Source organism: Pelobates fuscus, chromosome 1 (genome assembly GCF_036172605.1).
Source record: "Pelobates fuscus isolate aPelFus1 chromosome 1, aPelFus1.pri, whole genome shotgun sequence".
Classification (NCBI taxonomy): domain Eukaryota; kingdom Metazoa; phylum Chordata; class Amphibia; order Anura; family Pelobatidae; genus Pelobates; species Pelobates fuscus.
In genome coordinates this window covers 197,041,884-197,060,453 of record NC_086317.1, presented here as the reverse complement: position 1 = coordinate 197,060,453, position 18,570 = coordinate 197,041,884, and the positions used below count along the sequence as shown (strand labels likewise).

General features: G+C 41.4%; 2 protein-coding genes across 2 annotated transcripts in view; one reads left to right on the top strand and one right to left on the bottom strand.

Moving 5' to 3' along the window:
- The window catches only part of ZNF593OS (ZNF593 opposite strand), a 343,969-nt gene that overhangs the window by 114,600 nt on the left and 210,799 nt on the right, over positions 1 to 18,570 (top strand). The window lies entirely within an intron of this gene.
- Positions 1 to 18,570, bottom strand: part of CNKSR1 (connector enhancer of kinase suppressor of Ras 1) — a 128,779-nt gene that overhangs the window by 87,432 nt on the left and 22,777 nt on the right. The window contains exons 3-4 of the mRNA XM_063453225.1: positions 5,850 to 6,052; positions 3,275 to 3,359 (exon numbers count right to left, since the gene is read on the bottom strand). Of these exons, the coding sequence (XP_063309295.1) occupies positions 3,275 to 3,359; positions 5,850 to 6,052 (288 nt within the window). The remainder of the gene's footprint in view (positions 1 to 3,274; positions 3,360 to 5,849; positions 6,053 to 18,570) is intronic.

The window sequence follows — 18,570 nt, the reverse complement described above, 5'->3', positions numbered from 1 at the left end:
AACAAAAAAAAAAACTAATAAGCAGGCATTATATCCCCCCCCCCTCCCTTCTTACCTTTAGCCTGGGAGGTGGGGGGGGGGGGAGGTTCCAGCACGGTGGTTTCTGGGAGGGGGGGACCGGCACTCTGACACCATGCCTGGTGGTCCAGTGGGTGAGTGAACTAGTTCACTCTCGCAAGATCCGATCCTTGCCATGGCAACGCTCCGGATCTCGCGAGAGGAACCCGGCGGAGCTGCAAGATAGAGCTCCGCCGGGTCCTCTCCCTCCCCAGCCACAGGTCTATTCAAGTGGGCTGGTGAGGGAGATCTTTGATCTCCCCACCGGCCCTCCTTGGAATACAGCAGTGCCGGCGCTCGGATAGTGCCGGCCCTGCATAGACCAGCAGGGGAGATCCTGGGACCTCCCCTGCCGGCCTCGGCCCATGGCAGTCCGGGCCTGATGTGCTCTATTTAAATTTTGCCAGGGTGTTTGATGCAGTTCCACAAAATAGATTAGTGTTCAAACTCAAAGAAATTGGTCTAGATGATAATTCTTGTTCTTAGGTAGAACATTGGCTTAAAAAAAAAAATAAAAAAATGAGTACAGAGAGTTGTTATTAAAGGGACACTATATTCACCTGAACAACTTTAGCTTAATGAAGCAGTTTTGGTGTATAGAACATGCCCCTGCAGCCTCACTGCTCAATCCTCTGCCATTTAGGCGTTAAATCCCTTTGTTTATGAACCCTAGTCACACCTCCCTGCATGTGACTTGCACAGCCTTCCATAAATACTTCCTGTAAAGAGAGCCCTATTTAGGCTTTCTTTATTTCAAGTTCTGTTTCATTAAGATTTTCTTATCCCCTGCTATGTTAATAGCTTGCTAGACCCTGCAAGAGCCTCCTGTATGTGAATAAAGTTCAATTTAGAGATTGAGATATAATTATTTAAGGTAAATTACATCTGTTTGAAAGTTAAACCAATTGTTTTTTTCATGCAGGCTTTGTCAATCATAGCCAGTGGAGGTGTGGCTAGGGCTGCATAAACAGAAACAAAGTTATTTAACTCCTAAATGACAGTGAATTGAGCAGTGAAATTGCAGGGGAATGATCTATACACTAAAACTGCTTTATTTAGCTAAAGTTATTTTGGTGACTATAGTGTTCCTTTAATGGTACGTTTTCAAGCTGGACAGATGTGGTAAGTGGTGTCCCTCAGGGTTCTGTTCTGGGACCCCTTCTATTTAACATCTTTATAAATGATCTTGAAAAAAAACATTGAAAATCATGTTTCAGTGTTTGCAGATGACACAAAACTCTGTAAAGTAATACAATTTGAGCAAGATATTACTTTGCTGCAGATAGGTTTAGATAAACTGGGGGACGGGGCACTCAAATGGCAGATTAAATTTAATATAGAAAAATGCAAAGTTATTCACTTTGGTGTAAAGAATGCAAAAGCAACCTATGCTCTAAATGGAAGTGAATTAGGGATAACAACACACAAGAAGGATTTGGGAATTGTTATAGACATCAAACTATGGAACAGTGTGCAAAGCAGTGGCTAAGGCCAGTAAGGTTTTGTCATGCATGAAAAAGGGCAGTAATTCTTGCGATGAGAATATCATTTTGTCTCTATATAAATAATTGGTAGGACCACATCTTGAATATGCTGTGCAATTTCGGCCACCTGTTCTGAAGAAAGATATTATGGCACTAGAAAAAGTGCAGAGGTGGGCTTTAAAATGTTAAAAAAAGGAATGGAACATTTCAACTATGAATAAAGGTTAACAAATGTAAACCTCTTTAGTTTAGAAAAAGGTAAACTCAGAGGGGATATGATAACATGATACAAAAATATCAGGGGCCAATACAAACCATTGTGAAAATCTATTCACACAGGACTATACATAGGACACGAGGTCATGCGTTTAGCTGGAAGAAAGAAGATTTAGTCTAAGGCAAAGGAAAGTTTGTTTTGTTTTGTTTTTTGTTTTGTTTTGTGTTTTTTTGTGTTTTTTTTTTTTTTTTTCCAATAAGAACAATAAGGATGTGGAATTCTCTGTCTGAATAAGTCGTTTAAACAGTAACGTTTAAACAGTAACTAGATGCATACTTGCAAAAACATAATATTCAATTATATAATTTTTCAACTGTAAGGTAATAGCTTATTGATCCAAGGATAAATCTGACTACCATTCTGGGGCCAAGAGGGAATTTTATTCCTATACCCTGTACCTATATACAGTAACTAGAAGAAGGAATGGTTTTTTAGTTTGTTGAAAACAATCAAATGCATTTTAAGTTGCTTTTTTTTTTTTCTTTTTCCTTTTAGATCAGACGTGAGAGGCTGAACTTGATGGACACGTCAGTTTTTAGCTTGTGTAACTATGGTATGTTTTGTGTATAGTCATATGGTCACTTTATAGGCATTCCCCTAATTGTGATGGACTGAATTGCTGGACCATTGTTTTATTTGTGGTGGAATAGCAGGCCCCAAATGTAAAGTATGCTGTCATGGAATACTCTTCACAAACTCTGGAACATAAGATGAAACAAAATATGTGGAAAATCGTAGGATTATAGAAACACAGGATTATACATACGATGCACATGTTTATATATTTTTCCCATAGTCCATGATATATTTTGTTATGGTCACATCTATTTACATTGACTACTTTGTTCTATATTTCTCTATACATTTATATTTTTTTTGAAGTACATACCAACAAAGTTGTGGTGGGGAAAAACTTGTGGATGAAAACCCCTTTCACCTGAAGTAATTGGATAGTTAGTGCATTGCTAAACACAAATACACACACCAGTCAAGCCATAAGACTTACTTTTCCCACAGATATCTCACTTTAACAGTGCTCTCACTAATGCAAGGGGTTCTGGGTAGGTGTATGCAAATGAGCTCAACAAAGAACCACTTTTTTTAGCTCATTTGCATACACCTACCCAGAATCCCTTGGACTAGTGAGAGCACTGTTAAATTGAGATCTTTGTGGGAAAATCAAGTCGTATGGCTAGACTGGTGTGTGTATTTGAATTTAACATTGTATTAACTATATTTTTATGAAGGAAGAATTTTGAGATGTTGCTCTGACTTTCTCTGGATCAGTTTCTGTGAGATATGTGGGCAGAAATGTATTGACAGTATCTCTCCACGTGTCCCCAGCTCTCTTTTTAAACTTGTTATCAATGTAACAGTGGAATGGTTCATCAAAGATAGAGGCAGCCTATCACCAATTCAAGATATCATAGATTACATAATACATGCAAATACATACCTCTTGCAAGTTTTCTGAAAGCTCTATACACAAAGCAATGATTTCTCGACTAGCAGAGTAATCATTCAGCCGTGTGAAAAGATGTCTGTGGGTAATAAAAAATATATTCAAACACATATCCACAATTAATCTTCCTTTGTATACAACTTTATATTGTGTACCTTTCCTAACCTCAGGGTTTCTAATTTGATTATCAGATTATTGGCCATGCTACAGTAACGTGTAGGAAAGCACAAGAAGAGGAGAGCGCAAACGGGGTAAAAGAAAGGTGTGAAAGGACACACAGGTGGTAAAAGGGGCAGGTGCTTGAGAGGCACACATGGTTAAAGGACCACTCTAGGCACCCAGACCACTTCAGCTTAATGAAGTGGTCTGGGTGCCAGGTCCAGCTAGGGTTAACTAATTGTTTTATAAACATAGCAGTTTCAGAGAAACTGCTATGTTTATCAATTAGTTAAGCCTTCCCCCTAATTCTCTAGTGGCTGTCTCACTGACAGCCGCTAGAGGCGCTTGCGTGATTCTCACTGTGAAAATCACAGTGAGAGCACGCAAGCGTCCATAGGAAAGCATTATGAATGCTTTCCTATGTGACCGGCTGAATGCGCGCGCAGCTCTTGCCGCGCGTGCGCATTCAGCCGACAGGGAGGAACGGAGGCGGAGAGGAGGAGGAGAGCTCCCCGCCCAGCGCTGGAAAAAGGTAAGTTTTTACCCCTTTCCCCTTTCCAGAGCCGGGCGGGAGGGGGTCCCTGAGGGTGGGGGCACCCTCAGGGTACTCTAGTGCCAGGAAAACGAGTATGCTTTCCTGGCACTAGAGTGGTCCTTTAATAGATGCACAGAGGTTAATAGATGCACAAGTATTCAAAGAAGGAGGTTAAGAGATACACAAAGCAATCCATTGGCTGTTTGAGTGATTCATTCTTGGATACTCCAAACTATCACACCAAGGGTGCATAATTTATTGTTACACTATAGAATATTGCTATTTAATGTGATTTGTGTATTGCATATATGAATTGGCTGCTTAGTAGAGGTGGTATGGCCAATTTGATTGTGGAGAATAGATATCAGAAGAAGTAAATGCAATTATATACGAATGTGACAGCTTTTAAAAGGTTTACAACATGAATTCCTCTTTCGAAGCTTTGAAATGATACACAAGTTGCCTCTTAGTCTAGCTGCAGTGGAAACTAACTGGCTAATTTACCATATGCATGTACCTCCTCATAGATAGCAGTCAGAAGACCATGGTCTTCCAGTGCCATATCCAAATGAAACATTATTAATAACTCACAGATAAATAACCCTGCCTCCTTTTGTGCTTATTTAGAATGGGGAAAGCACAATCTACACAAAGGGTATGTGGTTAGCACATATTAAGCCTTTTGGAAGGAATTGTGAAGTCCACTGTATTAGGTCATAATTAGGAAGAGTGACATATGTATGGGATTGAAAAACTGCAACCAATTCATAGATGTAATAACAAGCGCAAAAGAGGATATGAAATAAAAAGCTTCTGTTTGGATTGATGTTGGTCTGAAACACTTATTGTTCCTATAGGTATGCCTTCTCCTCCATCTATACCACTTCTGGGCCGACTTGGAAATCTAACCATGGGGAAATGTTTAATGTACTTACTAGGAGCAAAGATCTAATTTTTGAGTGACCCGGGCAGAAAATACTATTACTTTACCATCTAACGGAGTAGTTATGTTTTCTGTTAATTTCTTTTTTTTTTTATATAGATGTTGGGGTAAATAATTTATTTGTCATCTAGTTTTATATGCACTGTGACTATTGTTTTGTTAATAATAAATATTATTTTATTAAGTTCTGCCATTGTTTGGTAAAGATTCAGGTTACCTGATTAGATCAATTTATTAGTAATTTGAAATCACATAGATATTGTGCTAAATTGTATTTTGTGAGTTTGTAGTCTAATTTGCTTGAGAAACCAAGGAACCCCTTATAAAAAATAGTCTTGATGTTAGTGTTTTGAGATAATTAATGTTACTGTAATTAAGAGTGTGTAGAATTCAGGGGGCTGTGTATTATCTCCAATCTAGTAAAGACAAATAGTGAAGTTTAATCCTTTCAGCACCAGAACCGAGTCACGTGCATGTTGCCCTCTCCACTTTCCCTTCTTCTCTGACCACGATCTCAGATAACCTATAGTTTCATCTGGTGCTGCATCCATGTTTCCTCACTTTTTTGGCCACTTTTTTGGCCTCTTTGACAGGACCAATTTTTCCTGGTCTTACTTGCAGGCTGGCCGCTTCTCCCCAAAAGTAGCGTAAATAAGCTAAAGGTTCATAGTTAAAAGAATTTACTGTCTTTGGTGCCCAACAATCTGTCTATCTGGGAAAAGAGGCTAAATACAATTACAATGCACGAGCACCACACAAGGTAAACAATTCCAGCTTGTTTACTTTAAAATACAAATTATTTTTACTCTCCACTTTACTCTCCTGCTTTAGAAAGCAGAATTCAGGAAATCTGGAATAAAAATGAGAAGACTATATGATAAATTTTTAATTTATGGTGAATACAACGTAAGAGGAACCAAACAACAAATCACCTATTGAGCCAGGAGAATAATCCACGTGCGGCTGACGCAATATCTACGATACAGACCAGCTGTTTTTGTGTGGGGGAGATTGCATTGGTTGAGGAGTGCAAGGAGGCTTTCCTGAGGCTGAGGATGTGTGTACATAGTGACTGGGAGACACGACACAGCTTATCAGTCAAAGAACGCAGGTTTTCAGAGTGCAGTTCGTAATGCTGTTGAGAGAGACAAAGCATAAGGAATGAATGTGAAGACGAATGCAACATACTCCAAGTTAATGAGTAAAAAAAAAAATATGTCATTTAAAATTGGATTTGGAGTAATATCTAAGACTAAAAAAAGGTTAATAAAAACAAAAATTGCAGATGTAGTTCTGTTGCAGTTACGGAAGTGTAGAAATATCAAGGGATAGTGGCAACTGATGCAAATAGGTGTCAATGGCTATAGAACAGTTACTGATGTTTATTACACATAAAGTTATATACAATATAGCAGTGCCTTTTTCTTACAAAAGCATAATTTATATAAAATATTGCAAATAAGGGGGAGGGGCATTTGTACCCCATTATGTCAATCTAGCCTTTAAATGTCAAGTCAATACTTCCCCTTACTGAACTTCATTAGAATTGTATTCCACAAAAAAGGAAGAGCTATCCATGGTACAGCTCTGGAACAGTTATATTCACTATACAATATAATGAGCACAACAAAAAGGACTAAATTAGTTAGAAGAACTATTTTAACTTTTTTTTCTTGTTGCATGTGCTCATACAGTCATTCCAACCACATCCTTCATTCAACATGCTATTTTGTTAGTAATATGCAATAAATTCAGGTTCAGTAATGTTTCTGGGGATGTCACATGTCATTTATATGAATAGATTTTTGTTAATATTTCCAACCCACAGACCACATTCATGGATAAAATGAAAAAGGGAGGCATTTCAACTGTCCAACTTTCGGTTGGACATTCCTCATTTTAGGGTCCTGTCTCGCCATCCTAATTTGCTTCCCTGGTGCCCCGCATTCGGAGACACCAGAAAACTGTCCTTGGGTAGCACAGCTTAAGTGCATCATTAAGCACTAGGACCATACAGAGAGTGCAACACCTCTGTGCGGTCCTGTCTAGTGGTGGCTTACTGGGAGGCTGCATGTGAGCTGATGTGCTTGATGTCAGGTTAACATGCCTTTTCCGTCCGTCCATTATAGGCGTCAGTGATACAAGTTGTGTTTATAGGCAACACCTCCCTGGAATTACACTCACCCATACCGATTCAACACCTGCTAGTGTTAGTATTTATTATTATTATTATTATTATTATTATTATTGGTATTTATATTGCACCAGCTTATTCCGCAGCGCTACAATAAGAAGGGAATTTACCAAATGAGACAATAACAAAATGTAACAGGAACAATAGGTAGCTAAGGACCCTGCTCAAACGAGCTTACAGTCTAGAGGAGGTGGGGTATAAAAACACAATAGGAAGGGTATTGAGGGAGACAGCAAATAGACATGGTGGGAAAGTTGCAGAACTGGAGGGGAGAGTGGAGTGTGGTCCTTTAGGAGAAAACAAGAGGAAGGTTTGAGAGATAGAAGTTACTCTTGGAGGCCATAAGCAATCCTGAAGATGGGTTTTGAGGAACTTGTTAAAGTATTGAATACTAGGGGAGACTGACCGGTGTATGCAGGCTGTTCCAAAGGAAAGGAGCCACCTGTGAGAAGTCTTGCAGGCGTGAATTTGAAGTAAGGGTGCAAGCAGCAGACAAGAGAAGGTCACCAGTAGAGCGAAGAGACCAAGAGGGGGCATCCCTATGAATCAGTGAAGAAATGTAAGAGGGGCTAGAGTTGTTTAGAGCATTATAGGTAAGTGTTAATATTTTAAATTGACACCTGTAGGGTACTGGAAGCCAGTGTAAAGATCAACAGAGGGGTGAGGTGTGAGAGGAACGACAGGAGAGAAAGATCAGCCTGGCAGCAGCATTCATCACAGATTGTAGGGGGCAGTACAGCTTCTGGAGAGACCAATTAGGAGAGAATTACAGTAATCCATGCGAGAGAGTACTAGAGCATGAACAAGCTCCTTGGCAGCATCTTGAGTAAGAAATGGGCGTATGCGGGCAATGTTTTTAAGCTGGAATCGACAGGTTTTAGCAACAGACTTGATATGAGGTGCAAAGCTATCAAAAATTACACCAACACAGCAAGCTTGAAAGAATGGGGTGAGGCAGGTACCGTCAACCTGCAGGGAGAGTGAAGGAGGACGATCAGTGTTATGAGAAGGAAAAATAAGAAACTCTGTTTTAGAGAGATTGAGTTTCAGATAGAAGGAGGACATCCAATCTGAGATAGAAGAAAGGCAATTAGTGACACATTGTAGGACAGCAAGGGAGAGGTCAGGGAAGGAGATATATAACTGGGTGTCATCGGCGTACAGGTGGTATTGGAATCCAAATGAGGTAATACGTTTGAAGGAGTATTGGGAGAGATAGGAGGAGAACCATGAAAGGGCTGTGTTACAGAGGCCAAAAGATTGAAGAGTTAGGAGAAGGAGGCCATGATCAATAGTGTCAAAGGCAGCAGAGAGTTCAGGAAGAATTAGTATGGAGTAGAGGCTTTTGGACTTAGCTGCAATTAGATCATTTGTAACTCAAGTCAGAGCAATCTCAGTGGAGTGGAGGGGGCAAAATCAAGACTGAAGAGGGTCCAGGAGAGAGTTGGAATTGAGGAAGTAAGTCAGACGGGTAAAGACAAGTCTTTCCAAAAGCTTTGAGGAGAAAGGGATTACCTATGTGTACCTGTTAAGCAGTTGTTTGTACTTATGAATTCTTTAAGGGGTGTACACAAGTTTGGTGTTTATTGTGATTGTTGCCTCTAGTTATTTGTATAACCTAATTATACGTAATGTGTAGTTGCTTTATGGAGCTAAGTATGTTATGACTGTGGGACTACCTTGGTTTACGTGCCTATGAAATATGTATATTGTCTTATGCAGATATGCCTTATGCATGGCCTGGGTCCTAAACACATCTAGCTCCCAAGACTCTCAGCTGCAATCCTTGTGCAGAGGTAGCTCTTTTGGATGGCTTCCCGCCCACCCCACTCCAAGTATCTCATTACATTTATAGATCGGATAAATTACCTGACAGCCCAAACACACTAGTTATGTCCCTTAAACACTCATCACCTGCTCAATTATCACACTCCTTGCCTTTTAACCCCTCATCCCTCTCTTGTAACTCTAATATACCACCTTATCTAATTCGGCATAACTGAAACTCCTACTCCCCTTCTATATAATATAAAATCTTCTTATAAAATGTTCTCCCTCATATTCTTTATTTCACCCTCACTTCTCTCATTGGCAAAATATCACTATAATTCTGCCTACTTGTTCACGCTGACACAATTTTCATTGCTCCCACCCTACTTCTCTCCCATTTTTATTCATCCCATGAACTGTACTTGTACCTTTCCAGCTTATCTCCACCATCTCCTTCTAAATCCTCAAAATATAAACACTCTCACAAAACCTTTAAATCCTGCTCCCATCTTTTCTTCCTTTCTATCCTTCTACTCCTAGCAGCTGGTGATGTCTCTCCAAACCCCGGTCCCACACTTGCAAACCCATCATGTGCTAACTCCAACAATCACTCCAATCTAATACCCATCTCACGCTACTCTTCCTTTAAATCCTCATTCCACACTGCCCTGTGGAATGCACGCTCTGTTTGCAGTGTTACTAAATCCACAGCTGTGCATGATCTTTTCATCTCTTGTTCCCTACAATTACTAACATTAACTGAAACATGGATCTCTCCCTCTGACACTGTAACCCCTTCCTCTTTATCCTTTGGTGATCTTTTCCCACAACCCAAGAAACTCTGAAAATAAAGGTGGTGGTGTAGGATTTCTGCTCTCACCTTACTGCTCCTTCAAACCTCTACCTACACCCCCTTCCCTCTCTTTCTCATCATTTGAGATTCATTCAATCCGCCTTTTGAAACCTATCTCTGCTAACATTGCTGTTATCTATCGCCCCTCTGGTTCCCCACTTCTCTTCCTTGACCACTTTGCTGCCTAGCTTCCTTACTTCCTCTCCTCTAACATTCCATCTGTAATTCTCGTAGACTTCAACATTCCCATTAACCAACCCTTGACCCCAGCAGCCTCAAAACTACTTTATTTTACCTCCTCCCTTGGGCTATCACAGTGGGCTAATGCCCCCACCCATGTAGCAGGCAATACTCTAGACCTTATTTTCACTCGTGAATGTACAGTATCTAACATCTGCAACACTCCATTTCCTCTCTCAGATCATCATGTCCTATAATTTGCTCTCAATAGCCCCCTAAGCCAACAACCTCAGCCTAACCCCCTTCAACTCTGGAGTTCTATAAACCTCCAGCAGCTGTCAGCTGATATTGATTCCCAACTATTATCCATTCCTGCTTACTCATGTCCCTCACTGGCTATCTCCTCATATGACTCTACCCTCACCTCAGCCCTGGACACTGCAGCCCCTCTCCAAATACACACCTCAAGGAGAATTCATCCCCAACCGTGGCACACTAAATCAACACGCTACCTGCAGAGATGTTCCCGTTCTGCTGAACTCTGCAGGAGTAAATTTCATACCGAGTCAGACTTTCTACACTACAAATTCATATTGCGTTAATACAGCACAGCCCTTGCCCTTGCAAACAGTCATAGAGTCTCACAATCCCAGGTGTTTCCTTGATACCTTTAACTCTCTTCTTTGCCCTGCTGCAGCCACCCTCCAAACTAACCTTACAGCTGATAGTTTTGAATTCTACTTTACTGACAAGATTGAACAGCTAAGGAAGGAATTCTCACCACCTTGCCCCTCACTCAACCACACCTGGATCATGCCTCCCCAACCCTTCCAACCTTCTCCCAGGCTACTGAACAAGAGGTGGCTGCGCTAATCCTTTCCTCTCACCCCACAACTTGCCTGCTTGATCCTGTCCCCTCTCACCTTATCAGATCTCTCTCCTCTTGTTTTGTGCCCTCCTTAACACACATCTCCAACTGCTCTTTCTTCTGGCACTGTCCCTGCTGTCCTTAAACATGCTACTGTAGTACCCATCTTAAAAAAAACATGTCTCGACCCATCCTCCCCTTCTAACTATCGTCCTATATCCCTGCTCCCTTTTTCCTCAAAGCTTCTTGAAAGGCTAGTCTTTACCCGTTTGGCCTGCTTCCTCAACTCAAACTCTCTCCTTGACCCTCTTCAGTCCGGCTTCCGCCCCCTCCACTCTACTGAGACAACCCTTATCAAAGTCACTAACGATATTATCACAGCTAAATCCAAAGGTCACTACTCCATACTAGTTCTTATTGACCTCTCTGCTGCCTTTGACACCATTAATCATGTTCTCCTTCTCCAAACTCTTCAATCACTCAATCTCTGTGACTCTGTCCTCTCATGGATTTCCTCCTATCTCACCCAACGCTCAGTCAGGGCTCTTTTTTTCTAATGATACCTCCACCATTCGTCCTGTCTCAGTTGGAGTCCCCCAAGGCTCTGTCCTTGGTCCCCTATTTTCTCTTCACATTGCCTATCTTGGCAAACTTATTACCTCATTTGGATTCCAATACCACCTATACGCTGATGATACCCAGCTATATCTCTCCTCTCCAGAACTCTCCCCTGGTGACCTGCAACGTGTTAACTCTTGCCTTTCTTCTATCTCTGATTGGATGTCCTCCTACTTTCTGAAACTGAATCTTACCAAAAAAAAAACTTCTTGTCTTTCCTCCTCCTAATATTAATCCTCCTCTCTCGCTCTCCCTTCAGATTGGTGGTACCCATATGAGCCCATCCTTTCAAGCACGTTGTCTTGGTGTTACTTTTGATTCTGGCCTCATCTTTGAGCCTCACATCTGGTCTGTTGTCAAATCATGCCAATTCCACCTTAAAAACATCACCCGCACCCGCCCCTTTCTTACACAAGATGCTACTAAAGAGCTTGTCCATGCTCTAGTAATCTACACCCTGTTTCAAATTATTATGCAAATTATATTTTTCTCATTTACCTAAATAATTTATGTAAATAACAATCAGCATAATTCTCATGTTATCAACTATTAAGAGTACAATTTAAATTTTATTGAACAAACCTCCTAATGATAACAGTATTTTTTTAAACATAAAAAACTTACAATGCACTGTTTCAAATTATTACGCACGGTAAGTTTTAAAACACTTTATAGGTTGTAAAGAACTGAAAATTGTCATTTGTTATGTTTGCAGCATATTTACTGAAATCAAAAGCTATGTCAATCAAACTTATAACAACATTTTAACTTTTTAAACATTTTAACAGGTCACGTTACATTGTAACATAGGACCCCTTATTTGATAGCAGCTTCACAAGTCTTGCATCCATTGAACTTGTGAGTTTTTGGTAGGGATCGACCGATTATCAGTTTTACCGATATAATCGGCCGATATTCGGTATTTTCGGCAATATCGGTATCGGCCAATAGAGACACCGATATTGCCGATAATACCTCCTAGGACCGCCGGGCTCATTACAAGCCCGGCGGTATTGGGGGGGCCGGCAGCAAGCACTGACTTGCCCTCCCAGCAACTCCATGTCTAAATCTCGCGAGACCCGCGGCCGCAGAGCGTTGCCACATGTTACCATGGCAACGCTCCGTGCGGCACTAAGTGCAGCGAGATTTACACTGGGGAGCTGGAGGAGCTGCTGGGAGGTAAGTCAGCGCTTGCTGCCGCCCCCCCCCAGGACTTAACAAACCACTGGACCACCAGGGAATACTATATCCCCCCTCCCTGGTAAGAAGCAGGGAGGGGGGACTAAAAGAAAAAAAAAAAAACAATTTAAATATAAAAAAAAATAATTACATCACTACACAAACACACTACACACACTGCATTACATACATGCACACTACACAAACACACACACTGCATTACATACACACACACACACACTACACAAACACACACTGCATTACATACACACACACTACACACACACTGCATTACATACACACACACTACACAAACACACACTGCATTACATACATACACACACACTGCATTACATACACACACTACACAAACACACCTCATTACATACATACACACACACACACTGCATTACATACATACACACACACTGCATTACATACATACACACACACTGCATTACATACATACACACACTGCATTACATATATGCACACACTGTATTACACACACACACTACATTATATACACACACTACATTATATACACACACACTACATTATATACACACACTACACAAACACACACTGCATTATATACACACACGCTACACAAACACACACTGCATTATATACACACACTACACAAACACACACTGCATTCATTTTACCCACACTACACACACTGCATTCACTATACGCACTACACAAACACACAATCTGCATTCACTATACACACTACACAAAGACACACAACTCCCCTGTCTAAATACAATTTATCCACTACATGTGGCATGTATATTTTGTGCATTTACCGTTAGAAATAGTTTATTTTTTCAAAATGGTAAATGTACAGAATATCGGCAAGTTATCGGCTATCGGCCTGAAAGTTCACAGATTATCGGTATCGGTATCGGCTCTAAAAAATCAATATCTGTCGATCCCTAGTTTTTGGACAGTTTCTGCTTGAATTTGTTTGCAAGATGTCAGAATAGCCTCCCAGAGCTGCTGTTTGGATGTAAACTGCCCCCCACCTTCATAGATCTTTTGCTTGAGGATGCAAGCAATAGGACTGAGGTCAGGGGAGGATGGAGGCCACACCATGACTTTCTCTCCTTTTATCCCCATAGCAGCCATTGATGCAGAGGTATTCTTTGCAGCATGAGATGGTGCATTGTCATGCATGAAGATGATTTTATTACGGAAAGCATAGTTCTTCCTTCTGTAACAGGGAAGAAAGTGGTCAGTCAGAAACTCCACATACTTTGCAGAGGTCATCTTTACACCTTCGGGGACCCTCTTCCCATGATTCCGGACCAAAACATGACTCCACCACTGCCTTGCTGACGTTGCAGCCTTGTTGGAACAGGGTGGCCGTCCACCAGCCATCCACTACTCCATCCATCTGGACCATCCATGGTTGCACGGCACTCATCAGTGAACAGGACTGTTTGAAAATTAGTCTTCATGTATTTTTCTGCCCAATGCAGCCGTATCTACTTGTGAGCATTGGTTAGTGGTGGCCGAATAGAAGGTTTATGCACAGTTGCAAGACTCTGGAGGACTCTACACCTTGATGTCCGTGGGACTCCAGAGGCACAAGCAGCTTCAAATATCTGTTTGCTGCTATGTAATGGTATTTTAGCAGCTGCTCTCTTGATCCGATGCATGGATCTGGCAGAAATCTTCCTCAATGTGCCTTTATCCGCACAAACCCATATGTGCTCTGAATCAGCCACAAATCTCTTAATCGTGCTCTTAAATTTTAGTGAAATATCTAATCTTTTCATATCTCGTCCAAGGCATTGAACTATTTCACTCTTTTCGGCAGCAAAGGGATCCTTTTTCTTAACCATATGGCATGAAAATGGTGCTCTGCTTAATAATGTGAAACACCCTCCTTTAGTAGTTTTTCCTTAAATTGGGCTCACCTGGCAATCTAATTATCACAGGTGTCCGAGATTGTTTTCAGTGATCAAAAGAGCCCTGAGACACAATGCCATCCATGAGTTAATCTTAAAAACAAAATATTGAATTCTTCTGTCCGCTGCTCGCACCCATACGGCCAACTCGCGCTTGCAGGACTTCTCGCCGGCAGTTCCCTTCCCATGAAATAGCCTGCCTACCGCCATCAGACTCTCCCCTAGTCTTCAATCGTTTAAGACGTGCCTTAAAACCCATTTCTTTAGGAAAGCATATGGGCCCCCAGACTAACTTCTACCTCACATACCTGTCTCTTGCTCTCTCCTAAAAGGCAGCACTCTACTCTCTCCTCCAGCTCTGCTTCACTCCCACCTAATTTGATTATACTGTACTATAGACTGTAAGCTCGTTTGAGCAGGGCCCTCTTCAACCTATCGTTTCTGTAAGTTTTCTTGTAATTTTCCTATTTACAGTTAAATCCCCCCTCTAATAATATTGTAAAGCGCTACGTAATCTGTTGGCGCTATATAAATGGTGATAATAATAATAATTATATTTTCGGTATTCCAGGTTCAGTACAGACAATGTATGTAACGTTTAACTTGTGTATTTCTTACTCTAGATCCAAGTTATGTATATGCCAGAAACAGTTGTAACACAGAGAGTAACTTACAGGTTTGTATATTGTGATACGGAAACGTGTATTTGGGTAGATGTTTAGCGTGCCCGTTTGAACAGGTACAGATGACTGATAGTAGTTCTGACTGGAATTGAATGATATATCAATACTTTTACGGGATTATCTAGAACCCTTGATACTGACATGAACTATGCCGAAAGTATGAAAGATATTTAAGAGCTAGTGTATATGTAAAAAATATGTATATGTATTATGCCTAGTGTATATTATAGTTATGTTGCCAAGTTGTGACTGTAACATTTCCCTCTCCCTTCCCTAAGCCTAGAACCGCACAAGATTTGACGTACCTTATACACAAAGAATCAATGTGACAGGTTGGTAAGCGGGAAATTTACTGACCTGTATTCTGAATGTACATAAATAACAATACGAGCGTATTTTGTGGTACACGCAAGATGATTTCCGACTGATTGACCATATTTAAGTTTTCCAATGTAATTACTATTAACGTATACCCTTTTACTGAATCAACAACATTGGATTAAAGTACAATTAAATAGATATTTTAATGATAATAATACATGTCATGTCTCCAACTTATTCCTGTTTGCCCCAGTGACACCATCTACACATTTATGACAGCATTAGTGTAACAGTTTTGTAACGTTGAAACATCCAAATGGAAAGTTAACTTTTGTTAGTTATTGTGCTAAAGACTTTTACACAATTTAATTTAAAGTAATTAACAAATCAACGGTAAATCCATTGCCTGCCCCACCCGTGCAGCCTGTTTATAATCATCACAGCAGTGTGTAACAGTTTTTAGGCTTTTAATGTAGTTAGTATTTTTGACAGTAGATGGCGGTATTGGTGCACCTGTGCGTAAAGGGATTGTATTGTTGTTATCAGCCAAACAAAATACCTGATTTTTTTAACCATGTGAGAGCAGCCGTACAAGGTATTTTCTATGTGAATTGCTGCATATATGTGTAGTGCAGATTGGGTTTGTGTGACCGTGCACTAGCTTTTACGATTCATGAGTAAATTCATGAGAGTGTGATTTAAGTATGGCTATGCCTACTTGCATTCGTGCATATGCATAAAACCCTGAACGGTGGTTTTGGTGCATTCGTAAGTACTCACGGTTACCGGGTGCTTGGACATTGACCCAGAAGTTCAGGAAGGTGCCCCGGAAGCTTAATGGCTTTGTGTGCTGCGGAACTACAGTGTTTGAACGTTTGTGGCTGGTGTCTCTGATCTGTGGTGCTTGGGCCTGCTGGATAGCCTGTACAGTATGCTGGTTGTAGGTGGGCCTAGGAGTGCCAGAGGAAGGGAATTTGCACTGGCGATGCCGGGACCGGATGTGGTCGAAGCTGGCGTATGTGTTTTGCGGAATGGGGCCTGTTGGATTGCCTGGGAAGTTTACTGGCTGTAACTGGACCTGGAAAACCACTAGAGAACCTTCTGGCAGCACCGGAACCAGAAGTCCAAGTGACCAATCAAAGTCAGCCCGGTATGGAGGTATGTTTGGGCTTATATTTTCCCCCGGATCAAACCCCTCACACAACTCCAGGCTCTGTTTTCCCATTTACACTATATGGCTGCAGTAAAACTAATTGTAGCACTAAATTGGAAGAGTTCTGCACATTTTATATTGGATCATTGTAAGATACAAGTCCTATATCAATTAAGGATGGAAGTTTTTATATGTAGATCACAGGGTACGAAATTAAACAAACAGGATATATGCGAGTATTGGCTAAAATCAATCAATGGAGAGATAAGGAATCCAAACCTGAACATCAGGGGTAGTAAGAGGAAAGGAAGTAGGTCCTCCCAACAATTCCCCAGCGTTGTATTATGTAAAGTATTGTCTATGTAATGTTGTATGTTTTGTTTGATTGCATTTATATTATGTCTTCTTGTGAATCATTTTTTCTTGTGAATCATTTTTTACTTGCTTAATATTTGGCTTTAACTCATAGTTGACATACAAACATACCCCACCACCTTTCATGTCTGTTCTATCCTAATAATGTATAACCATTTAAGTTAACTGCCAATTCATGTGTCTCATCCCACCATGTTTCTGTTATGCATATTATTTTATGTAGCTTAGTATATGCTCTTGCCTCTAGTTACCCCATTTTCTTATTTAGGCTCCTTGCATTAGTAAGAATACATAGAGGCGGCTCTCTAGGTGATTTAGGCTGCTGCTTAAGGCCTCACGCTTACAGGGGCCTTGTGGCCACCTAAGTCAGCTATAGGGCAGACTGAACTGTCGGGTCCTCGGTCCGTGACCAAGGGGCCAACACTGGGGGAGGGCCCGGTGGCTGGCCCAGTATGCCGCCGGGTGTGTGGGGCCCCTCCACACGGGTGCGCTGGGTGCAGATCTGCAGATCATCTGATGTAGTTCTCACAAGCTCACAGAACATTGCCGTGGGTTACCACCACAATGCTCAGACCAGAGCTTGTGAGAACGAGGTCTGCACTCCAGGACAGTTATCCCACTAGACCATCATGGAATGCGACCACTGGACCACCAGGGAATTACTGAAGGTATTTCACTGTGTGGCAGCTTGTTACAGCCTCCCACACACCTTGCCCCCACATACACTGCCCCCCACTCTGACTACCACACACTCTGTCCCAAACTCTACCCTCCCCATTCTGTCACAACCCCTGCCCGCACACTGACTCCCACACCCCCTGCCCCCCCACACTGTCACACCCCCTGTCTCCCACACTCAGCCCCCTACACTGTCATGCACCATGCCCCACCACACTGTCATACACCCTGCCACCCATACACCGTCACACACCCTGCCTCACACACAATGCCCCACACACTGTCTCCCACACACGGTTTCCCACACTCAGCCCCCTACACGGTCATACACCCTGCACCCCCCCACATTGTCATACACATTGCCCCCCACACTGTCATACACATTGCCCCCCACACTGTCATACACATTGCCCCCCACACTGTCTCCCACACACCCTGCCACCCACAGTGTCTCCCACACACCCTGTCCCCCACACACCCTACCCCTCCAAACTTTCACCCACACTGTCACACACCCTGCCAACAATAAATTAAATATATGGTAAAGCAGGCAAACTCTGTGAGTGTTTAATTATGATTATGTGTGTATAGGCCTGTGATACAAGTATGTGATTGTGTGTATAGATGTGTGTGTACATCTGTGATTATGTATATATATATATATATATATATATATATATATATATATATATATATGTATGTCTGTGACTGTGTGTATAGGTCTGTGATTGTATGGGCATGTGTGGGTCTGTGATTGTGTATGTGTGTATGTATGTGACTGTTTGCATAGGTCTATGATTGTTTGCGTGTGTGTGGATATGTGATATGTGATATTGTGTTTGTGGAGATTTGTAATTGTGCA